The sequence below is a fragment of the Oncorhynchus masou genome, chromosome 15, assembly GCF_036934945.1.
Source record: "Oncorhynchus masou masou isolate Uvic2021 chromosome 15, UVic_Omas_1.1, whole genome shotgun sequence".
Taxonomy (NCBI): Eukaryota; Metazoa; Chordata; class Actinopteri; order Salmoniformes; family Salmonidae; genus Oncorhynchus; species Oncorhynchus masou.
Genome location: NC_088226.1, coordinates 24,825,727 through 24,851,264, shown reverse-complemented (window position 1 = coordinate 24,851,264; position 25,538 = coordinate 24,825,727). Strand labels below are relative to the sequence as shown.

At 42.1% G+C, this 25,538-nt stretch overlaps 2 protein-coding genes across 7 annotated transcripts in view; one reads left to right on the top strand and one right to left on the bottom strand.

Moving 5' to 3' along the window:
• Window positions 1-561: 561 nt before the first annotated feature.
• Window positions 562-6,646, bottom strand: LOC135556023 (protein arginine N-methyltransferase 1). Of its 4 annotated transcripts, none has more exons than XM_064988880.1 (10): window positions 6,541-6,646; window positions 5,371-5,466; window positions 4,953-5,108; window positions 4,531-4,594; window positions 4,262-4,404; window positions 3,578-3,689; window positions 2,830-2,945; window positions 2,497-2,647; window positions 2,177-2,298; window positions 562-1,906 (listed from the first exon to the last, which is right to left on the bottom strand). In XM_064988880.1, the coding sequence occupies exons 1-10, from the start codon at window positions 6,565-6,567 to the stop codon at window positions 1,823-1,825; spliced, it is 1,071 nt and encodes a 356-aa protein (XP_064844952.1). In that variant the 5' UTR covers window positions 6,568-6,646; the 3' UTR covers window positions 562-1,822. The 4 variants fall into 4 exon arrangements, with proteins under 4 accessions (XP_064844952.1, XP_064844954.1, XP_064844953.1 ...); XM_064988882.1 differs by having other exon boundaries at window positions 3,602-3,689; XM_064988881.1 differs by having other exon boundaries at window positions 5,371-5,457; window positions 6,541-6,619.
• Window positions 6,647-11,420: 4,774 nt separating this feature from the next.
• The window catches only part of LOC135556022 (AP-2 complex subunit alpha-2-like), a 55,789-nt gene continuing 41,671 nt past the window's right edge, over window positions 11,421-25,538 (top strand). For 2 of the 3 annotated variants that reach the window (XM_064988879.1, XM_064988877.1), the window contains exons 1-2: window positions 11,422-12,235; window positions 21,006-21,217. In XM_064988879.1, the coding sequence (XP_064844951.1) occupies window positions 12,169-12,235; window positions 21,006-21,217 (279 nt within the window). In that variant the 5' untranslated portion in view covers window positions 11,422-12,168. Of the gene's footprint in view, window positions 12,236-21,005; window positions 21,218-25,538 lie in introns of all 3 variants that reach the window. The other variant, XM_064988876.1, reaches the window with a different exon arrangement.

Below are 25,538 nucleotides of genomic sequence, written 5' to 3'. Positions count from 1 at the left end.
ATTACCCAACCATAACACCAACAATGTTTTAAATAGTTTGGCAGTAAGTCAACCCAGGACCTCCACATCTGGCTTCTTCACCTGCGGGATTGGTGTTGAGGAGTATTTGTCTGTAATAAAGCCCTTGTGGGGGAAAATGCATTCTGATAGGCTGGATCTAATTCCCCCGTGGGTAGGTCTATGCACTCCCAGGCCCACCCCTGACCAACCATGTAAATCCATAGATTAGGGCCGAATAGTTATTTCAATTGGCTCATTTTCTTCAATGAACTCAATAAAATCTTTGAAGTTACCACATTTGCTTAGAAGAGCAGGTTTAGACATCCACTGCTTGAAGACTCCGTTGCATGTCATTAACAAAGTTATTCTCATACAAACAACCACCGTGTCGATGACAAATGGACTCAGATAAGCCAAGTAGTTTAATCAGTGACTCTACAAAGCTTGAAAGGTTTAAGCAAGACTATTTATGAAAATGTTTCTTCAGAGCCAACTGTATCCCAATTGCCAAAGACTGTCAATGTTACCTGAACAGAAGTGCAAAAATATAGACAAGACAAATTATATTATCCAGTTTTACTTTATTTTTAAAAAAGATGAATAAAAAAAAAGATGGTCCACACTCAAGTCACATTAAGCAGCAAGGACAAAAACATAACATGAAACAGTCCGGTCTAACTCATCTCCACCCTGCATGGCCCACACTAGAGATTACCAATCTCAGAGGTTGCCATCAGCTCCTTCTGTCTGGCCATACACTTGTTTCAGATGTGATGCACTTTGCATTAGAGGGTAAACCAGGCAGATAATTCAGCAAACAAGGGCCCCTGGGATTGGCTAAACAAATGCAACTGAATCCAGGCAGGAACGACAACAGGTTCGAGGGATCTCGTTTAGTCCAGCACTGGCAAGAGTGGATGCTTTGTGGTCCCAATAAAACACATCTCCAGGTCTATCACTAAGGTACACTGGGCTTAACTCCCCATCTAATTTGCTTTTCTTAGTAAGGGGCTCTTATGAATTCTGATTGCTAGAACAGGGAACAGGTTGAGCAAAGACCGATCTGAATTGGGAAAATTATAACTGCTCCATGGTTAGACTACATCACCCACACCTGCGGTATGAGAACAAACTGCTTACGGTCAGTCTTGTGAAAGGGGAGGTCATCAGCACAGAGCTATCCAATCAGACATGATTCAAGGTGAGCTGAAAGGTAGTCATATCACAGCTACAACTGCTTTTTACAGCCTGGAGAGGATATCAGTTAATCACGCTCATTTGGAATTTAAAATACACCAATGGCTGACTTGCACCCCCCCCAACAGACAATCTAATTGGCTGGCGGGGGGGGACAAATCTGTCACAGGAGGCGCTTCTTATGAAAACAGAGGGGGTGGGGGGGGTCTGCCATGTCAACAAGATCTTTGACTGTACAACAGAGGCAAATGTGACTGAACAATAACACTATGTACAGACAGGTGAGGGGGTCAGTGTGTGTGCGTTGAGTTTAAGCACAGGCTAAGATCAAGAGCTGAACTTAGACATAAACATGTAATAAACAGGCACATGTAAAAACATGTCTGTGACTATTGCACAATGATTCGCCATGTCTTTCCACTGTTCTTTTAGTCGTTTTAAACCTCAGAACATCTGATCAAACATTGCAAGAAAGCAAGACAGAATATTTCAAACACTGCTTAGGAATACTAGTCAAGTTCTGGAGGATGAGAATTAAGTGATCATACAGACACACACTGACCCCTGATCTTCCTTCAGCACTCCCCCGTTCACAAACACAATGGGGTGTGGGAGAAGAGGGCACCTAACGCATTCTGTACTCTGAGGTCTTGGACACCTCACAGAGCTGACCTTTGAAGTCTATATCAACGGTGAAATCCAGGTCTCTCTGCAAACAAAAAAGACATATAGAAACAGGTTAAAAGGGGGACACTGGATAAACACCAAGCTTTAAACCAGAGAACAGTACAGAACACCATGAGACAAAACAGAGAACTAATAATTTCTAGTGTGGGAAAATTATACCCTGGAAAAATGGGAGGGGTACACAGACTTACAAGACACTCAAACCAACAAACAGTAAAAAAAAAATCAAGGGTGATATTGGAGACTAAAAAGGTGTCCTAACAAACTTAGACGGAGAGGTCTTTCCTCTTACGTTGTTTTTGACATTGGGCTTCATGTTGATGTTGCCGAAAATCTCCTCTCCTGTCTTCACAGTCAGATAGTCATCCAGGTAGAATACAGTCTGCTTCCAGTGGGTATAGGGGGACTCCGGACCTGGGGAAGAGAAACAGGACAGGTTTAATGACTTAAAAAATATCCCTTTAAATCAGATACTGCACAGAAACAGTCTGTTTATTCTCAATTATTGATGACATGCGCTGTCATTTACTATAGACATTTATAAAGATTCAGTGAACAAATCTATTACTGTGGTGCAGACGGTTTACTGGGGGGGGTTGAGCCTAGACTCACTGGTGGAGAAGCCTGTCCTCTTGTGACAGCGCGTGAACTCGATGTTGAAGTAGGTGACGAGAGCGTGGATGTAATCATTCCTCTTCACCTGCAGGCAGAAGGGCGAAGTGAAGGACAGGTCGTCGATTTTCACTGTGTAGATGTCCACCTCCTGGGGACAATGTAGAGGGAGGAGGCGACAAGGTGAGACTCAGGACAAGGCAAAATCCTGTTTGAACTGGTGGGATTAAGTGGAGCCAACACAAAGTCACAATAGGTTCAGTCAAGTAATCAGATTCCATGTGGGGTCACAGAACTGTGTATTGGGGAGGCTGCTGAGTGTGATTGACTCACCTTGATGAGGCAGGCGCTGCTGACCAGCTGTTTGGGATCCACCACATCCACTAGGGGCTCCTTGATGGCCACCTCCTTGATGCAGGACATATCAAAACCATACACATTCTCCCACCCTGTTACAGAGAAGATATGGGGTTACCACCACAGCTGGGCAGATGGAAAGTTTAAAAATTTACTTGATATTAAATTGTCTGGGCATTAGTCTTTCCTTTCAAAAAAAAAAACATGGTTTGCTTTGCTAGGTCTAGAAGTGCACACTTCAAAGTCCAGACTTGTTAGCTAGCTAAAGCAGATATAGCTAAAGCAGATATAATAACTATAACAGGGGTGGCGGGTAGCCTAGCGATTAGAGGCAAACCAGCAACTGGAGGGTTGACAGTTTGATTCCTGAGGGTTGCTGGTATCAAATCCTAGATGTCATTGCACAAGGCACTTAACTCCCCAGAGACCACGTGTGGCAGCCCCCCCCGCATCTTCTGGAGCAGTTGGATTAAAAGCGACAGTGAAATTTGGGTTGGACCTTGTGCAATATAGTGATCTTAATGAAAGCACAGTACAAGTAAATGTTATTTCCAGATTTGTTGCTGTAATACGCTTTTGGCTCCTTTGACTGTGCGTTCTGAATCTGCTTCGATAAGGGCCGCAACAGTCCTTCACCACAGAAACCAATGAAAGTCCCTTTACTATCTCCGCTCGAACCAAAAACATGGGTACAACGCTGGCCAATTCACACCAACTACATTACCCCAAAATTTAGAGGAATTCTCACAGTGGATTTTATAGTCCTTGTACTGCCTGTCCTCAATGGCTGTGACATACAGGGTAGCCCTGTCTGGGAAAATCAGGCCCTCTGGTTTCTGGGAGACAGAAAGGGAAAAGAGCATGGCAGGTTAATACACTTAGGAATGACAGATTAGCAGGCCATTCAAAGACCTGACATTTAGTGGCTGTGTGGAATCATGGCACAATGACTGCTTGTGGTGTGTGCACGTCAGTCTGCGTGGGGTGTTGAGCCTCCAAAGGAGGAAGCCAACTCCAGACAGAAACTAATCCAACACACTTCAAAACGGCATAATTTGATCTGACAATATTGTTACAGCACACGCATTTATTCATGGTAAGGAAAACAGTCTAGTTTTAGAGTTCACACCAGTGCGATATCAGATATCCGATATCTGAAATGTTCCCAATAAGTCAACCCAGCATGGTGTTGACGAGACCCACTGGAATGAGGATTACTTTATGGTCAATTCCACAGCAAGTCAGGAACTTAATCTCTTAAAAGCCTTGGCTATATGGCCAAACAGTTTAACACATGCCACTTGTTCCTGAAGATTTCAATATAGAGAAAGATGACAATGAAGGCATTCAAACAAGCATTAAAGTCCATTCCAAAAAGTACTAATTAAATATACTGACAGGAACATACCAGCCACTTGTCCCTGGCATAGATGACAGTGTTGAGCATTGACTCATAGAAGAGGCAGTAGCCCATCCACTCTGAGATGATAATGTCCACTCCCTCTACAGGGAGGTCCACCTCCTCCACCTTCCCCTTGATGATGGTCACAACTGAATGGGGGGAAATAGGGATGAGTTACAACTAAATAGCCATACCATTATCTCAAGCCAGGTTGAACCATCGTAAAAGACATGGGTGACTGAAAACTGAAGTGGCAGAGGGAAGTATTGACTTACTGTGGTCCATTTTGTTGGCTTTGACGATCTTCACAGCATAGTCAGAAATACTGCTGCACTCAATCTGAAAATACAAAAGCAGAGATGAGAGCAGGCCTTTGAGTATCTCAAGTAATGACAACTAACCAGAAGCATGGTGTCCTTTTGTGAACCCATCAAAGCAACTGAAGCCTACTGGGAATTCATGGGCTTTCTAGGTGTTCATTATAAAGCAAATAAAACAGGTCCTGGTGCAAAGCATTCACATCTGTGAGATAAAAAAAGGTATGCCTTATACAATATGGTATGACAATGGGGACATGTCACACAAAGAATGGTGATGCTGCATCACAAGTTCTGAAAGTACTACAGACTTGACAGTACATGGCAGTAAATGAGGTATGAGTCTCCTCCCCGTTCACAAACAAGGTGGGGGTACTTACGCCTATGACTTTCTTAGCCCCGGCTTTGGCTGCAAACATGCAGAGGATGCCAGTCCCACTGCCCACGTCCAACACCACCTTGTCCTTGAACAGGTGCTTGTTGTGGAACATTGAGTTCCTGTAGGTCAGGGTACGCACTTCATCTTTCAGCATCTCCTACAGAGCAGGACATGAGATGAGTTAAGGCAACACTTACTGAAGTGAGCCACTCCAACTGGGATATATACACCTGCTTGAACATATGACAATGTACCACCCATCTCAATTGCCTCACTGTATTTTTCAGGTGTGCTGACCAGAATTCAGTTTATAGCAGTGTGGCATGGGTCTTTACATTTCAACCATCTTGGTTGTGGTACCAATTTCCTCACCAAATAAACAATTAAATGACAATTCTCCTTTTTTCAAAAATACCTACCTCATGGATACCGAAGTGGGCATATGAGTCAAAGTAGTAGTCCTTAGAAGTCATGTCTTCTGCTGCAGGCTTGGCCGAGCTCTCCCCCTGAGAAATCTCACCAAAAGAGATACGAGTCACAACCAACCCCAGACTGGCAATGACCATTTGACATGTATGAAGGTTGTCCAGCCAAACCAGTTAATACAGCCAGGCAGAACATGCCTATATAAAATTACCATTGAATAGATGGTGTTTAGTATTGACTTTAAGTTGTTCAAAAAAAACTTATGTTAATGACACAATACTTAAACGATGTAGTTTAATTTGCGAGTTAAATTCATGTAGTTGTAGCTAAACCCAAGTTCAGTGTAGTGCATGAAGTATTATTTTTTTCCGAGCACAAAGGGGGGGGGAGAAAGCACATGGTGATTTAGGCCTTCACTTACTACATAACGTTGAGTCAAAAACTTAAAAAAGGTAGAAACAGGTAATCGAATGGTGTGCACTGAACATAACGTTACTAGCGAGCTCCACTAATTAAATGAGCTATGCTTTATCCAAGGATTGGCAGGACAAACTAGCTAAATCTAGTTAAAAGTGGTTAATAACTCCTCCCGGGCTGCCGGCTAGGTAACGTTAGAAGCAGATTAGAACTAACAAGTTAACACCAATGACTAACAATTATTAATGTATGTAGTTATCGAAACGCATTTGATGGATTAAAACGGACCTTGGACTACGTAAATAAAATGCCGGCAAAGTGAGCCAGATTTGCTTTGTGAAACGCTAGTTAGCATTGCTAACCTAGCACCCATGCGGTCTCACCCCGAAGCGCGAGCCAGCGAGGGCTCACAAAACATATACTTGTCATTACTAAATCAATTTCCCAAATGTGTTCATAGTGACTAGAATTATATGACAACCGCGTATATACAGTAAGAGTTTGCTGTGTTAGCAAACACGTGACTACAAATGAATGAGCCTTGCGGTGTAGGGTGCCTGGCTAAAATGGATGCTTGATAGTGAAGTGCGTGTGTTCGCTGAACTAACAGGCGCCGCGGCCTACAGTGACATTAGAAATATAGTTACTTTAGCTTAGTGAAAATACTTAGATTTCAAGCTACAGAAACAAATTATACGTGGTTTAAAACGTGTTACACCGCTACTCGACCACACCACTGCGCTTACCTCCATTCTGTCCGTAGTCTCCGCCATTTCAATTCCGTGTGGGCATGGACGCAGACCGACAGTGGTATTAAAACGCACACCTTTGAGCCCCCACCCTTTGACGCAAAATACGGTTCCTGATTGGATCCGTGTTTGCAGGCACCTCCCAAACGTCAGCCCCAGTTTCGCATAAATATGTCTCATTGGTTCACACTTTAACCTCAAATTCAGCTATGATTGTGGTTGGCTAAAACTGCTACAATTCTGTCTCAGGAAAGGTGATTGGATTAAGATCTTTGCTTAATCGATCAAACAAACAAAATGTAGGCAGTGCTCGTCAATAACTAAGTATATGACCATTAGGGGCTCCCGAGTGGCACAGCGGTCTTACGCTTCGAACACACCGACAGTGCCATTGCGCAAAATAAACCCAGAAAAAAGAAACGCCCCTTTTTCAGGACCCTGTCTGTCTTTCAAAGATAATTCGTAAAAATCCAAAGAACTTCACAGATCTTCATTGTAAAGGGTTTAAACACTGTTTCTCATGCTTATTCAATGAACAATAAACAATTAATGAACATGCACCTGTGGAACGGTTGTTAAGACACTAAACAGCTTAAAGACATTAGGCAATTAAGGTCACAGTTATGAAGGCCTTTCTACTGACTCTGAAATGCTCATCCGTGTGAATGTGCCCTAGGCATGCGGACTGCAGATGCCACAGGGCAATACATTGCAATGTCCATACTGTGGGACGCCTAAGACAGCACTACAGGGAGACAGGACAGACAGCTGAACGTCCTCGCAGTGGCAGACCACGTGTAACAACACCTGCACAGGATCGATGCGTCCGAACATCACACCTGCGGGACAGGTACAGGATGGCAACAACTGCCAGAGTTACACCAGGAACACACAATCCCTCCATCAGTGCTCAGACTGTCTGCCCCAGACTGGCCCTGAAAGAGTCAGAACAGATCTTCAGTTGGAGGTTTCATCTGAAAGATGGAAATATTGACCACCACCTTTCCCAGAGGACGATAACCCTCACAAAAATAGATAATTAACCTGACCATGACATCATCAAATCAATGTCTTTCACATTACAATTGGTAATAAACAAGTTTGAAAAAATGGGTTTCATTGGTATCCTCAATATTAGGCTTTAGTCAAGTGCTTCATTTGTTAAGTATTTGCAGAAAGTGCAGAGCAGACATTAGTGATGAGGCTTAGCAGTAGTACTAGCTAGTAACATTGAGCTTACTGCTATGACTAGAGGAAATTTAGGCTGTCATTGTAAATATGAATTTGTTCTTAAGTGGTTTGCCTAGTTAAATAAAACTTAAATAAGATTTTAAAAAAAGGTGAAAGGCAAAGGATGGACACATTTATATGGGGGGGCAAGAAACCAACTTACTTCAGTTAAAAAGCCAGACTACATTTATAAAACAATTGTATTATTTCTCTCAAATCTTTGTCATTAAATTAATATGCTATGTAAAAAATGCACTTAAACTAATTTAAATATGGCAGATTTTGTGCCACCCAAGGGTCCAACTTTGAGATGAGCAAATCGTCAACATTCCACCAATCAGGTATTGTGTTTGTCGTGAACAACATTAGTGTGAGAAATAATAGTGAAATCGGCGGTTCACCATCAAATTAAAAGTCCCCCATTGAAACTGATAAAAAATAGTATAGTCATGGCACAATTGGACTAGATAATGATTGGAATGATGTTATGTATATATATATATATATAATTTTGTTTATTATTTACCCCTTTTTCTCCCAATTGGTAGTTACAGTCCTGTCCCAACGCTGCAACTTCCGTACGGACTCAGGAGAGGCGAAGGTCGAGAGCCGTGCGTCCTCCGAAACACAACCCAACCAAGTCTCACTGCTTCTTGACACAACGCCCGCAAAACCTGGAAGCACCAATGTGTCAGAGGAAACATCTTACACCTGATGACCGTGTCAGCGTGCATTGCGCCTGACCCGTCACAGGAGTTGCTAGTGCACAATGTGACAGGAACATCCCTGCCGACCAAACCCTCCCCTAACCCGGACGACGCTGGGCCAATTGTGCGCCGCCCCATGGGTCTCCCGGTCGAAGCCAGCTGTGCCAGAGCCTGGACTCGAACCAGGTTCTCTAGTGGAACAGCTAGTGCCTTAGGCCACTGCGCCCCTATATATATATAACAGTAGAGTAGGTGTAGGTTGATACACCATTTCATAGGTGCACAATCCATAGGTTAGGCTGAACAGTATATATAAGTATGCCCCCAATACAATTCTGAATTGCAATTTTTATATATATATATATATATATATATATATATATTGCAATTTTTATATATATATATATATATATATATATATATATATATATATATATATATATATATATATATATATATATATATATATATATATATATAAATTGCAATTCAGAATTGTATTGGGGGCATACTTATATATACTGTTCAGCCTAACCTATGGATTGTGCACCTATGAAATGGTGTATCAACCTACTCAGTGACACCCACAGAACACATCTATGTAGAGTTTACACAAATATTAGCATCTTAGCTCTTATTGCAGGATTTTGATTGTGGGAAATCCCCTTTCCAGTCGGTCTATTGTGTGTATTGGCCATTCACATTGAACTGTACAGCCCAACCTATGGATTGTGTACCCATTAAATGGGATATCAGCCAACTCAATGACACTTACAGAACACAACTGTTAAGAGTCTACACAAATACCAGCATTTTAGCTCTTATTGCAGGACTCTGAAACCACTAAAATGAGCAACATTAAGCTCACCAGTCAACCTATGTCTATTGAACATTCATATTGCAATGTACAGATTAACCTATATTTTGCACCCATGAAATGGGGTATCAGCCTACTCGGTGACACCCACAGAACACAACTATGTAGAGTTTATACAAATATTAGTGTCTTACCTCTTATTGGGGAATGTTAACTGTGGGAAATCAGCTCACTATACAGACTATTGTGCCTATTTAACGTTCATATTGGACTGTAGAGCCTAAACTACAGATTGTGCAACCATGAGCCTACTCGGTGAGAGCAACAAAACACAACTATGTAGAGTTTACACAAATATTTGCGTCTTCAATGACCATTTAAAGCCATTTTTCTCAGTTGGATCTAGTTTTTTTCTGAGTTCCCAGTTGTCTTGATCACTCGGAAGTCGGAAATGTCCAGCATTATGCCGCATTCAAGAAATCTCAGACTTCCGAGTGTTCAAGACAACCCGGGAAAAAATTATCTCCGATCATCATCAAACTCGGAATTCCAAGTCGGGAACTCTGGCCTTTTTCTAGAGCTCTGACTTTCCCGACCTGAAGATCACTGACATGCGATTGGCTATGCGATTGGCAAACGCAGTAGGCACACTCGATTTACCCACAGATCTCCCGGTCCTCCAGGCAGGCAGAGTTAGTATATTCAGACAAATGAAATGGTTAAATAATGGGAACACTTTGCCTACCCGGTGCCAGGGCTTCTGAATCAAATGCACTGACCGCCAACAGAAAAAAAAGGAGCGCAAGCCTTCATCATTGGCTTTTCTACAGAAATGTTTGATGATCGACTAGGAATGCCTTGAAGAATGATAAGGTAATTGATGACCACTAGTTTTGGCTGTACATTGCAATATGAATGTCCAATACACACAATAGACAGACTGTGAAGTTGATTTCCCACATTCAAAGTCCTGCAATAAGAGCTAAGACGCTAATATTTGTGTAATATTTGTCTACCCAGTTGTGTTCTGTGAGTGTCACTGAATAGGCTGATAGATTAGATTACATTAGGTTATTAGTCAGATGCACAGGAAGTCTGGGGGGCAGGAGGGGGACAGGGGGAGCATGTAGCTGCCTAGTGGTGACTATTCAGCAGCCTGGTGGTCTGGGGGTAGAAGCTATTGGCCAGTCTCACAGTTTTTGCCATGATGCTACTATACTGCCCACGTCTGAGTAATGGTACAGGCTGTGGCTTGGGTTTTCAGGTCCTTGATGATCTTCTTTGCCTTCCTGCGATACCTGGTGTTGTAGGGGTTTTGGAGGTTCAGGCAATGTGCACCCAATGGTGTGCACCCACACTCTGTACATCCTTGAGGTCAACAGCGGTAGATTTGCCGTACCAGGCTGTGATGCAGCCCGACAATATGCTCTCGATGGAGATCCTGTAGAAAATTGTGAGGGCCCTCGGGACAGGCCAAATTTCTTCAGCTTCCTGATGTTGAAGTGTCGCTGTCGCGCCTCCTTAACCACGATGTCCGTCTGGTTTGACCGTTTCAGTTCCTCTGAGATTTGTACGTCAAGGAACTTCACATTTTTGACCATCTCTAGGTGGCTTCATTGATGAGGATGAGGCAGCCTGGTTCCTTCTGAAGACCACAATCAGGGGACGGCCCGCCAGGAAGCCCAGGACCCAGTTGCATTGGGAAGAGTTCAGTCCTGGGCTGTGAGCTTTGTGGTGAGCTTAGAGGGCACTATGGTGATACCCCATTTCATGGGTGTACAATCCATAGGTTAGGCTGCACAGTGCAATATGAATTTTTATTATGCATGCTGACTCGTGAGCTTAATGTTGCTCATTTCAGTGGTTTCAGAGATGCTAATATTTTTGTCAACTTTTTGGGGTCAAATTAACTAATAATTGTCTTTTGTTGAATTTATATAACAACATTCTGACCTTGTTTAGCATTATCTAGTCCATAACTGAGGCATGATTTGACCATTTGTATCTGTTTTCATCAGTTTCAATGGGGGACTTATATTTTGAAGGCGAACCGCTGATTCCACTATTGTTGCTCACGCGAATGTTGTTCACAACACACTGGTGAGTACGAGACAAGGGAAAAAAGAAGCGCCAGAGTCTGCGCAAAACGAACACGTCTAGTGGTCGCGCTGCTTGTGCTGTCACGAGCCTTGTCCAAGGCTACCGAGTAGCGAATTGACATAAATTATTGACGACATCGAATTCTCTTCGTTTAGCCATCAGATACACGTCATTATTGGAATAGATACATCGTGGAAATACGATTGTGTGCTGACTGATCACGGTCAACTGGTGATGTTTTCGAACATTTGATATAGCTAGCTAGCCAGCTAACGTTAGCTGTTTAGCTAGCTTGCCGTGCGTGACTCACTGACAGTCAAAGATCAGACCGAGTCGTTATTTTTTGGCATTCTGCTTTTACTCTGATACCTGTATATATAACTTTAATACATTTAGCGGGTAAATATAGTTAGTTATAACTGAGTGTACGTTAACGGTCATCTGGTCGTGAACGAAGGGAAGGTTTGAATGAATTTGCTAGCCAGCGGAAACGTCGGCTAGTTAACACAGATACATTTGGAGTAACCAATACTGCTAGCCTGCTGAGTTGATCCACGGCACGGCCATCCAAACTAGCTAATCTACATAGCTAGCAAATGTGCTAGCAAGCTATTATAAACGTGCTGTCTTTGGTAAAACGTCAAGGAAAGAAACTGTTGAGTTGGTTAGCTGGCTAACTAGCTAGGAAACAAGTTAACATACACTGTACTGACCGTCTACAATTCATTTTCTACGAGAAAGGCCGGAGTGAGGACAGAGAAACGAGTAAAAATGCCGGCTGTGTCGAAGGGAGATGGGATGCGCGGATTAGCGGTGTTCATTTCGGACATACGGAATTGTAAGTGTATTTTTTTACCATCATTGATTAGCTTTTCAACGTGCCATGTTAAACATTTGCACGGTGGACGACATTTGGTCTACATACATTTGTTTGCAAGTGTGCCCTGAAATGTAGTGGTGTAAAGTGAAACATATTGCTAACCTAGATGGTAGGAGATAGGAGGGGGTTATTGCTATGGAGAGGTCATTCGCGGTCACAGTTGCTGCTGCACCTCATCCCTTTTCAATTTGCGCTGCCTGCTAGTGTGCTTGTGATGATACACGGTCGACCGTGATGATGTGTTGTGTGTCCGACTCATAGCATACTACTAGGCCGCTACTCATTAGATGTTGCCACTGCTGTTCACGTCACCTGCACCAGAACAGAAGCAGGGTAGCTGACTGTTGATATCGCGACGGGCCACCAGGGTCAATTTTGTTCTGTTTTTTTGTGATAATACATTTATCAGGCAGTCGCATAGGGCGAAATGAAGCAGGACTGGATGGACAGTTATGTTGTATCGCTGTTCAGATATAACGTTACAGTAGCTAAACCGGCCAGTTGAACGACTGGGTCGATTAGAATTGGTCGCCACTCGCAATATAGTAGTCGATCTTGTGTTTGCGCCTACCTGGTTGAATTCCATGAATGTATTGTTAATAGTTGGAATAATATACACATGTTGCTAATCCAGTTTTTCTAATTATAGGCCTGGCCTATGCTGAGTGCATTGTCTGTCATAGCGCACACATACACACATGATCCATACATTATACATTTATTGTGCGTGACACTGCCATTTTTCATAGCCACTGTCATGACGGGGCAGAAGACTCTTTCTAACTCACTCAAAATACACACACAAACAGCACACATAAATTGTGAGGACAGAGAATAGGAGGACAGAGAAACCAATATATCCATGGGATATACCTTGTGCACATTAACCCTTATGAAAAAAGATTGCAGTCAGAGTGCAGTATAACTGTCGTAAGAGTGCAGTATAACTGCATTATACTGCAAATACTGGGTCCAATATATATATATTTTTTACTGCAGTTATTCTGCAATAAAAATACCACAGTCGACTGCAGTTAGTTTACTTTTACTGCAGTTTCGAAACTGCAATCTTTTTTTGTAGGGGAAAATGCAAGCGTTTAGAATACTAGACAGTGTCTCGCTTACAGCCTCCAACTGTTTCATGTAAAGCTGGCCCTTACAAAACAAGTGCAGTGACAGCAGTCAACTGTGGTATTTTGGATGCAGTTATACTGCAGTCTACCTGCAGTTACACGTCAAAATTATTGCAGTAAATAAAAATGTTATTTTGGATGTGGTATACTGCAGTTATACTGTGCTCTGACTGCAATCTTTTTTCGTAAGGGGGCATTTAGGGTACCTTGCCCCTCTTTCAAACATGATAAACAACAGAAAACCAAAAACAGGACCTGAAAAGGTTGCAAGACTGCTAGTGTTGTTGTGGGGTTAACATGAGATTAATTTGGAATAGACTGCTGTCTGAGATCACAATATGACATAGTAGTCTAGATCAAAAAGTTGGAAAACTCAAAACAGCACACACCTTACCTTAGTCTAGTGTCTAAACTGCAATGGCAAGGACTGCCTCTATTTGAAATGGACACACAGTCACACACTAATATCTTGACTTTCACCCTTATTCACACCCTCCCCGTCCCTCCTCTGTCCCACCTCTTGTCCTTTTCCCATCAGTCCCCCTGATTTGTACAGTATGGCTTTTCTCTCTTCAACACAATCAACACTAGTAATGACAGTGTATGAGTGTCTTTTTAATTACAGATGCAAAGGCCTACACAATGCAACCCTGTATAAATCTAGCTCAGCCATGATAGTTTTATTGTCCAATCGCAGTTGTTGTCTATGTAAAGGATTTTAATGTTTTCATCCTCCCTAGGGCCAGGAGTTTGTCCACGTTTTTGTTTTACCATATGACATAATTAGAAAAAAACTATAAAACCACTTTTTACAGCTGATTTATTACTATGACATATGCTACAACTACTGTCCAGAGTTGGGTTCAAATGCCTTCTGTTTAATTTTTCTGTATTTATTTATATATGTATATTTTTTTACTGCTCTAGGGATATAATTATTGTTTGGATAGCCTTATTTACTATAATGCATTGATTTATACCTTACATTTTTTCACTCTTTATGCAATGCACACTGCAGAGAACACCAGAAGAAGATTTGTCACTGAATTACCACAGTGAATTATTGTAATGTTTGTTTGTGTCAATTAATCCCATAAGGGATGGGTTGCCAATTAGCGAATTGACACAAAATAACATTTCATTCATTGACCAGATCAGTAAAAACTGGGCCCAAGGAAAACAATTTCCCCCCAACCACCCTGGGACCTATGGTGCCACCTCTGAAATCATCATGCAATGTTACAAATGAAAAAACCTATCCTGTTTGTATGATCTACATACATTGGTGGTGGGGATGGGCTTTGATAGCTTTATGTGGCTCAGTGCAGCTGGTGGCTGCTGCGATAATTTAAAAAATGTAATGGGCTGTTACTGTAATTTCAGGTAAAACTCAATAAAACAAGTCTCATATTAGGATAATGCCTAATGCCAGTTTCAAAAATATTGCTCTGCTATTACCATTTAGACTGTAGGAGTGTTGGCTCAAAGAAACAATGTTTACACTGCCCTGCTTCATGGGGGCAACTGTCGGGCGAGTGTCGTGCGCTACCACTGGGGGTAGAGGTTAAGATGTAGCAAGTATGCAAGTTTACATTTCAGTAATAAGTGTAGCCAATGTTATTTTTACGAACATTGTAGGAAGTGTGAAGAGGCTCCAAGAGCATTTTACCCCTCCCCTCACTCTTGAAAACAGTCACCTCTTGACACACAACTTTTCTTTTGTTATTAGCGTTCCTTAAATTTACGTCTCAAATTATGAACGGTGTGGTTTCCTCAACCTTATTGGTCATGCATGGGACCTGCATATTTGTGTCCACTTGCTCATGTTCTATGCAGCATATTATTATTTTTTTCCAGACATTTTGTGAGTCAGTTTTAGTCAAATAATGTAGGCTAAACCTTTAGATTAACCTTGGATTATATAGGCCTACTATATAAAATGCAGATTCTGCGACTTGGATCTGTTAGCCAAAATTTAGCCATAGTTCAAGAGCATATTAAGATGAATCCAATAAACCATGAATCCAATTGAATTCAATCACTTTTTGACAGCACCCCTTATGATTTAAACACAACTTTCCGTACATGTTTGCCTGTGGAAGAAGTGGTCAGTGACCTTTTGGACCTGAATTCCAAAACATTCAGCAGTTAAAGGTTCTTAAAGTTGACTCATTTTGCATACCCAACCATACCATGAGACATCCATGTCTTCATCCCTGGAAAATATAAACTTTTGAGTTTGATATCATTAAAATAAAAAATTATTGATTTAACAACAATTATCTAAAAACGTGTAAACTCATAGGTATTTGTGTTGTGCCTGCCATCGGTTGAGACGCAACATGTTCTCGAATATAGGGTGGGTGTCATTTCAGTCATAGAAATGTAATTCATAGAATGGACCTATCCTTTCAGACCACTAGAATTTGGCTGGTACACCATTGACATTTAAATTGAACTGGCATTTTAACTTCTTATTGTAACCACAAACTGCCGGTCCACCCACCGTCGAATGTAAACTTAATGGTCATGTCTATTCAATTATCTATATTTCTATGATTTCAATAGGATTCCTATGGAGGCTTGACTGTATAATTTAAAACGACATATATTCCCATTCATGTCAACATTCTCTTATGTGCGGACCTCCAACCATCTTTGTGGTACCAGTTGAAATGTACATTTTTATTAAAATGTTAGTACATTTATGGGCACAACACAACCTTAGATTATAGGGCTGCATGATTAATCGAATTCAGATTTGAAATTGCTATATTGACGTGCAATAACCATATCGCAAGAATTGGAAACCTCATATCCTGATGCCCCATTTATTGTAGCTGGGGATTTTAACTTCTTATTGCTGGGGGCAGTATTGAAGAGCTTGGATGAATAAGATGCCCAGAGTAAACTGCCTGCAACTCAGGCCCAGTTGCTAATGTATGCATATTATAAGTAGATTTGGATAGAAAACACTGAAGTTTTAAAACCGTTTGAATGATGTCTGTGAGTATAACAGAACTCATATGGCAGGCAAAAACCTGAGAAAAGATCCAACCAGGAAGTGGGAAATCTGAGGTTTGTAGTTTTTCAAGTCATTGCCTATCGAATATACAGTGTCTATGGGGTCATATTGCACTTCCTATGGCTTCCACTCGATGTCAACAGTCTTTAGAACCTTGTTTGACGCTTCTACTGAAAAGGTGGGGCGGGTGAGAGCTGATTGAGTCAGGGGTCTGGCAGAGTGCCATGAGCTGATCACGCGCGCTCACATGAGAGTTAGCTGCGTTCCAGCTAACTCTGTGACTCCTCTCTTTGGCTGCAAAAATGGCTGGGTTTTTCTGTGACCCGGTGCAGACCTAACATAATCATTTGGTGTGCTTTCGTCGTAAAGCCTTTTTGAAATCTGACACTGGTGGGATTAACAACAAGTTTATCTTTAAAATGATGTAAATACTTGTATGTTTGAGGAATTTTAATTTTGAGATTTCTGTTGTTTTTCATTTGGCACCCAGCACTTTCACTGGCTGTTGTCATATCGATCCCATTAGTTGGATCTAAGCCATAAGAAGTTTTTAAACAAAGCAAATTTGAGGAAAAGGCTACCTGAAGTTCTATCAACGCATTTCCTGTAGTACTCGCCGTTCAAAAACTCTGGACTATTGTTACTCTTCCTTCCGAGATGGCTACAAGGCACTCCCCTGCCCTCCATTCAGAAAATCGGATCACGAATCCATTCTGCTCATCGCTTCTTATAGACAGAAACTGAAACAGATAGTACCCGTGCTAATGTCTATTCAACGCTAGTCTGACCAATCGGAATTCATGAACACAAGTCACTTTAATAATGTTTACATACTGTTTTACTAATTTCATATGTATATACTTTATTCTACTGTATTTTGGTCAATGCCACTCCGACATTGCTCGTCCTAAAATTGATATATTTCTTTATTATTATTTTTTTTAGATTTGTGTGTATCTGTTGTGAATTGTTAGATACTACTACACTGTTGGAGCTAGGAACACAAGCATTTCACTTTACCAACAGTAACATATGCTAAATATGTGTATGTGACCAATAAAATACATTTTGATTTTGATTTGTTGGCTTCAACTAGGTTTTCCATACAAAGCGTTCCATTACAAAGGTAATCCGACTTTTGTTTGTTTAAAAACATAATACAATAACCCCTCAATAACTCTTCAGCATCTCAAATTGAGAGATGGACAGACTTCAATAGTGTCTCTGTGTTGAGTGCAAGATCGTCCTCATCGTTTACAATATTAAAAATCTTTCTGACCATGAATGAATGATTCATTGATACAGTAGTTTATATATTTAAATATATCCCTAAGTAAGTTATGGTGTTAATACTAAACAGGACGCACTCTTAGGCCTACAGCTGGTGGTTATGCAAGGCTACTGTACTAATGACATGCCACTGGCTTTGAGTAAGGCCGGTGTTTCTATGTATGCGGATGACTCAACACTATACACGTCAGCTTCTAAGTTCTGCAGTTAGTTTTGGAATGGGTAGCAAGGAATAACTTAGTCCTAAATATTTCCAAAACTAAAAGTTGTATTTGGGACAAATGATTCACTGAACCCTAAATCTCAACTACATCTCGTAATGTTGAAATTGAGTAAATTGAGGTGACTAAACTGCTTGGAGTAACCCGGGATTGTAAACTGTCATGGTCAAAACATATTGACACAACAGTAGCTAAAATGGGGAGTAGTCTGTCCATAATAAAGCACTGCTCTGCCTTAACAACACTGTCAACAAGGCAGGTCCAACAGGCCCTGGTTTTGTCACACCTGGACTACTGTTCAGTCGTGTGGTCAGGTGCCACAAAGAGGAACTTGGGAAAATTGCAGTTGGCTCAGAACAGGGCAGCATGGCTGACCCTTAAAAGTACACACAGAGAGCTAACATTAATGACATGCATGTCAATCTTTCATGGCTCAAAGTAGAAGAGAGATTGACTTATTTTTGTAGGAGGTGTTGACAAGCTGACACCCACAGCTCGGACACCCATGCATACCCCACAAGACATGCCACCAGAGGTGGCAGGTAAAAATACACCTTATGGAACAGCAGGGACTGGGAAGTAACACAAAGTGTTTTTCCCATCCTTCTCTGCAGATCCTCTCAAGCTCTGTCAGGTTGAATGGGGAGTGTCGCTGCACAGCTATTTTCAGGTCTCCAGAGATGTTTGATCGGGTTCAAGTCTGGGCTCTGGCTGAGCCACTCAAGGACATTCAGAGACTTGTCCCAAAGCCTCTCCTGCTTTGTCTCGGCTGTGTGCTTAGGGTCATTGTCTTGTTGGAAGGTGAACCTTTGCCCCCAGTGTGAGGTCCTGAGCGCTCTGGAGCAGGTTTTCATCAAGGATCCTGACTAGTCTCCCAGTTCCTGCTGCTGATAAACATCCCCACAGCATGATGCTGCCACCACCATTCTTCACCGTAGGGATGGTGTCAGGTTTGCTCCAGACGTGACGCTTTGCATTCAGGCCAAAGAGTTCAATCTTGGTTTCAGTCTTTAGGTGCCTTTTGGCAAACTCCAAGCGGGCTGTGATGTGCCTTTTACTGAGGAGTGGCTTTTGTCTGGCCACTCTACCATAAAGGCCTGATTGGTGGAGTGCTGCAGAGATGATTGTCCTTTTGTAAGGTTGTCCTATCTCCACAGAGGTACTCTGGAGCTCTGACAGAGTGACCATTGGAGTCAATCACCACCTTCCGGAGACACCTGAAACCCCACCTCTTCAAGGAATACCTAGGATAGGATAAAGCAATCCTTCTCAACCCCCCTTAAATGATTTAGATGCACTATTGTAAAGTGGCTGTTCCACTGATGTCAGAAGGTGAATCCACCAATTTGTAAGTCGCTCTGGATAAGAGCGTCTGCTAAATGACTTAAATGTAAATGTATGTAAATGTTCTTGGTCACCTCCCTGACCAAGGTCCTTCTCCCCTGATTGCTCAGTTTGGCAGGTTGGTCTTGGTGGTTCCAAACTTCTTCAATTTAAGAACGATGAAGGCCACTGTGTTCTTGGGGACCTTGAATGCTGCTGAAATGTTTAGGTACCATTTCCCAGATCTGTGCCCCAACACAATCCTGTCTCAGAGCTCAACAGGCATTTCCTTTGGCCTCATGGCTTGGTTTTTGCTCTGACATGCACTGTAAACTGTGGGACCTTATATAGACAGGTGTGTGCCTTTCCAAATCATGTCCAATCATTTGAATTTACCACAGGTGGACTCCACGTTGTAGAAACATCTCTAGGATGATCAATGGAAACAGGATGCACCTGAGCTCAATTTTGAGTCTCATAGCAAAGGGGCTGAATACTTGTGTAAAAAAAGGTACTTTAAAAAAAAAGTCTAAAAATCTGTTTTCTCTTTTTCATTATGGGGTATTGTGTGTAGATTAATGAGGCAAAAAGTCAAATTTAATCCATTTTAGAATAAGGCTGTCATGTAACAAAATGTGGCTAAAGGGAAGTGGTCTGAATACTTTCCAAATATGCTGTATATGGATTATTTATAAAGCCAGGCATATTTAATTGTTAGGCTATTGATTATAGACCTAATTCAATTGGGGTTTCCTATCTCCTGAATTTTCTTAGACAATTAGGCTAAGGCAAGGGCTGTTTCCTCGTTTCTGCTGCTTCTGCCTCCGACACGTTGTTCTCAATTCCAATATGGTGGTTAACTTTGCTATTATGCAAATAGCAACATAGGGAAAGGCAGCAATTCTACGGTGCACTGAAGATTCTTTCAGAACCGCGAACAGCGACCGTATCCAACTCGGGAGAAAGCGCATTTGTTATACAATAATATTAGATTGATTAGTGTTGCACCATTATTTTTACATAATAACCAAATACAATTTCAGTATCACATGACTTCGAGTGACTGTGCTATCCCTGTGGACTCAGCAATGGATTAGTCCACCGAGACAGGCGCAAATCATACCGGTGTATTTTCTGAACATTAAAGAAATATAATCAATTAGGCGTGCTCGACTAAAGAAATCTTGTTCGACCCACAGCCTATCCACAAAACAATCGACCTGTCGACTAAATGGGGCCAGTCCTACTGTTTGTTTAGCCAGCCCATGCCCACATTGTTCTGACATTCTAGAATATAAAAAATTTGAATTTCAACACATAATGCCATTGGGAAGGCCTAATAAATGTTTTTAGTTGTAATACATATGAATGTAGGGGGGGGGGGGGGTTCTATAGGCTAGTGCAACAATTAAATATATAATTTAGGTCCTTGAAAATTACAATGAAGCACTTGAAAAAGTCCTTCAATTTGACTTGCCAATGTCTGTATGAACTCTATAGACTACTTGATCAGCCCAGAAATTAAAGATTAAAATCACCTATTGAAATTACTCGCGTTATTCACATTCTCGTGGTGTGCCACTGGCAAATTTACCTGAATGTCAATCCCTGGTATGTATATGTGTTTTTTTTTGTCCTTGTTTTTAATGAATCTAATTCCTTACGACTTTGGTTGGTATGGCAATAAAGTATTAACTTGAATCCAAACTTAAATTGCCACCCTACTTCCTCCCCAGGCAAGAGCAAGGAGGCGGAGATCAAGCGGATCAATAAGGAGCTGGCCAACATCCGCTCCAAGTTCAAGGGGGACAAGGCACTGGATGGCTATAGTAAGAAGAAGTATGTCTGCAAGCTGCTCTTCATCTTCCTGCTGGGACATGACATCGATTTTGGACACATGGAGGCTGTCAACCTGCTCAGCTCCAACAAGTACACAGAGAAACAGATCGTAAGTGAAGTGTGCATGTGTGAGAGAGAGCACCCAACTTGTATGAATGAAAAATGTATGTGTGCTGTGCCCTTGTGTCTATGTCTGTGTGTGGGTTGTCTGTATATTCTCAGTTTGTGGCACTCCATTTCTCATTGTCTGTCTGTCTGTCTCGATATCCCAGTCTCTGTTTTGTCAGTTGGTTGTACTGGTTGACTGCCACTATTTCTTTTTCTCTTAAACTGTTCTGTCAATGTTGATACTAAACCTACACTGGTGCATTTACTGAACCCATTCTGGGGTCTATATTTGCAGTACAACAGATCATTGAACTTAGTGTCATTCATTCGAATGTCAAGTACTGCTTTGGTATTCAGCTATTCTGACCTGAACATTCAATTGCCAGATCAAAGACTTTAAAAGTCTTATAAGTAGTCTTAAAAATGTCACAGCATGTATGACTGTATGACTATTGTGTTATACGATATGTATATAAAAAGATTTAAGTCTTAAGGTTGACCTGACAGGGCGTGTTTCAGTACAAAACTCTTTCACAATGGTAGCCTTTGGTCTGGTCTGAGTACTTTGAAAATGCGTCCTCCTTCCTACCTTTCCTTCCTTGATAATCTTGTGGAAACCACACATTCACTCGAGCCATGTCAGATTAGTGGTTTAATTTTTACATGCCACATTGCACATTCAGTTGGGTACAACATTTATTTATTTATTTTTTTATTTTTTTAATTCACCTTTATTTAACCAGGTAGGCTAGTTGAGAACACGTTCTCATTTACAACAGCTACCTGGCCAAGATAAAGCAAAGCAGTGCGACACAAACAACAACAAAGAGTTACACATGGAATGAACAAACAACAATAACAAAATAGAGAAGTAAAGTCTATATACAGTGTGTGCAAATGAGGTAAGTTTAAGGGAGGTAAGGCAATAAATAGGCCATAGTAGCAAAAATAATTACAATTTAGCAGTGAAACACTGGAGTGATAGATGTGCAGATGATGAATGTGCAAGTAGAGATACTGGGGTGCAAAGGAGCAAAATAATAAATAACAGTATGGGGATGAGGTAGTTGGATGGGCTAATTACAGATGGGCTATGTACAGGTGCAGTGATCTGTGTGCTGCTCTGACAGCTAATGCTTAAAGTTAGTGAGGGAGATATGGGTCTCCAGCTTCAGTGATTTTTGAAATTCATTCCGGTCATTCACAGCAGAGAACTGGAAGGAAAGGCGGCCAAAGCGGTGTTGGCTTTGGGGGTGACCAGTGAAATATACCTGCTGGAGCGCGTGCTACAGGTGGGTGCTGCTATGGTGACCAGTGAGCTGAGAAAAGCCGGGGCTTTACCGAGCGCAGACTTATAGATGTCCTGGAGCCAGTGGGTTTGGTGAGGGATATGAAGCGAGGGTTAGCCAATGAGAGCATACAGGTCGCAGTGGTGGGTAGTATATGGGGCTTTGGTGACAAAACGGATGGCACTGTGATAGACTACAACTAATTTGCTGAGTAGAGTGTTGGAGGCTATTTTGTAAATGACATCGCTGAAGTCAAGGATCGACAGGATGGTCAGTTTTAGGGTATGTTTGGCATCATGAGTGAAGGATGCTTTGTTGCGAAATAGGAAGCCGATTCTAGATTTAATTTTAGAATATTGAGTCTGGAAGGAGAGTTTACAGTCTAACCAGACACCTAGGTATTTGTCTAAGTCAGAACCGTCCAGAGTAGACTGGACTGGCGGGCAGGTGTGGGCAGCGATCGGTTGAAGAGCATGCATTTAGTTTTACTAGCATTTAAGAGCAGGTGGAGGCCACGGAAGGAGAGTTGTATGGCATTGAAGCTCATCTGGAGGTTTGTTAACAGTGTCCAAAGAAGGGCCAAAAGTATACAGAATGGTGTTGTCTGCGTAGAGATGGATCAGAGAATCACCAGCAGCAAGAGCGACATCATTGATGTATACAGAGAAGAGAGTCGGTCCAAGAATTTAACCCTGTGGCACTCCCATAGAGACTGCCAGATGTCCGGACAACCGTCCCTCTGATTTGACACACTGAACTCTGACTGAGAAGTAGTGGTGAACCAGGCGAGGCAGTCCTTTGAGAAACCAAGGCTTTTGAGTCTCCCGATAAGAATGTGGTGATTTACAGAGTCGAAAGCCTTGACCAGGTCGATGAATACAGCTGCACAGTTTTGTCTCTTATCGATGGCGGTTATGATATCGTTTAGGACCTTGAGCGTGGCTGAGGTGCACCCATGACCAGCTCAGAAACCAGATTGCATAGCAGACAAGGTAGGGTGAGATTCAAAATGGTTGGTAATCTGTTTGTTGACTTGGCTTTTGAAGACTTTAGAAAGGCAGGGTAGAATAGATATAGGTCTGTAGCAGTTAAGGTCTAGAGTGTCTCCCCCTTTGAAGAAGGGGATGACCGCTGCAGCTTTCCAATCTTTGAGTATCTCAGACGATGCAATAAAGAGGTTGAACAGGCTAGTAATAGGGGTTGCGACAATTTCGGCTGATAATTGTAGAGGGTCCAGATTGTCTAGCTCAGCTGATTTGTCGGGTTCCAGATTGTACAGCTCTTTCAGAATATCAGCTATCTGGATTTGGGTGAAGGAGAAATGGAGGAGGCTTGGACAAGTTGCTGTGGGGGGTGCAGGGCTGTTGACCAGGGTAGTGGTGGCCAGGTGGAAAGCAGGGCCAGCTGTAGAAAAATGCTTATTGAAATTATCAATTATAGTGGCTTTATTGGTGATGACAGTGTTACCAGCCGCAGTGCAGTGGGCAGCTGGGAGGAGGTGCTCTTATTCTCCATGGACTGTACAGTGTCCCAGAACTTTTCGGAGTTTGTGCTGCAGGATGTATATTTATGTTTGAAAAAGCTAGCCATTGCTTTCCTAACTGCTTGTGTATATTGGTTCCTAACTTCCCTGAAATGTTGCATATCGCGGGGGCTATTTGATGCTAGTGCCGTACGCCACAGGATGTTTTTGTGCTGGTCAAGGGCAGTCAGGTCTGGAGTGAACCACAGGCTATATCTGTTCCTGGTTAAAAAAAATTGAATGGGGCATGCTTATTTAAGATGGTGAGGAAAGCACTTTTAAAGAATAACCAGGCATCTTCTACTGACAGAATGAGGTCAATATCCTAACAGCACGGGCTCTGAATATAGATGGGGGGCGATCAATTCACATATGGTGTCCAGGGCACAGCTGGTGCAAGAAGGTTATCACTTTAACTCTTTTCATTCGAACAAAACCCAGGTTCAGGGGGATATAATTTAAATGATTATATCATGCCTCTTTCGTGTTTGGTGGAGGAACTCTCCAATGCACCTTAAGACAAAACAATGTTTACGTCTCAAATTACGGGTGTGAACGTTTTAGGGATGACCCCAGCTAGTCGACTGGTCAATTGTTTGGTTGATGGGCTGTTAGTAGACCGAGATTTGTTTTTAGTTGAGCAGTAGCACATATATATGTCTTTTTTTTATGTCACACGAGGCACCCGTCTGATTCACGCCCATCTCAGTGAACTAATCCATTGCGGAGGCTGCACAGATGGCACAGTCCAAGAAGGTCAATGTGGCGAAAATGCACAATGCACGTCTCTCTCCAGAATGCGTTCTCTCCTGCGAATTTTTGCACGTTCATTGTTTCATAACTTCATTGTTTGAATTGTTTGCCTTTGTGTCTATCAATTCCCCATTACATGCAGTACCAGTCAAAAGATGGACACACCTTTTCATACCAGAGTTTTTCTTTATTTTTACTACACTGCTCAAAAAAATAAAGGGAACACTTAAACAACACAATGTAACTCCCAAGTCAATCACACTTCTGTGAAATCAAACTGTCCACTTAGGAAGCAACACTGATTGACAATAAATTTCACATGCTGTTGTGCAAATGGAACAGACAACAGGTGGAAATTATAGGCAATTAGCAAGACACCCCCAATAAAGGAGTGGTTCTGCAGGTGGTGACCACAGACCACTTCTCAGTTCCTATGCTTCCTGGCTGATGGTTTGGTTACTTTGAATGCTGGCGGTGCTTTCACTCTAGTGGTAGCATGAGACGGAGTCTACAACCCACACAAGTGGCTCACGTAGTGCAGCTCATCCAGGATGGCACATCAATGCGAGATGTGGCAAGAAGGTTTGCTGTCAGCGTAGTGTCCAGAGCTTGGAGGCGCTACCAGGAGACAGGCCAGTACATCAGGAGACGTGGAGGAGGCCGTAGGAGGGCAACAACCCAGCAGCAGGACTGCTACCTCCGTCTTTGTGCAAGGAGGAGCAGGAGGAGCACTGCCAGAGCCCTGCAAAATTACCTCC

Bases quoted from the DNA above. Each gene is read 5' to 3' on its own strand.
- LOC135556023 (XM_064988880.1), bottom strand. From the start codon at position 6,567: ATGGCGGAGACTACGGACAGAATGGAG. The intron at 2,648-2,829 runs GTGAGTCAATCA...CATTGTCCCCAG, and splicing joins GCAGCGCCTGCCTCATCAAG to GAGGTGGACATCTACACAGT. The intron at 1,907-2,176 runs GTAAGAGGAAAG...TTTTGTTTGCAG, and splicing joins AGCCCAATGTCAAAAACAAC to AGAGACCTGGATTTCACCGT.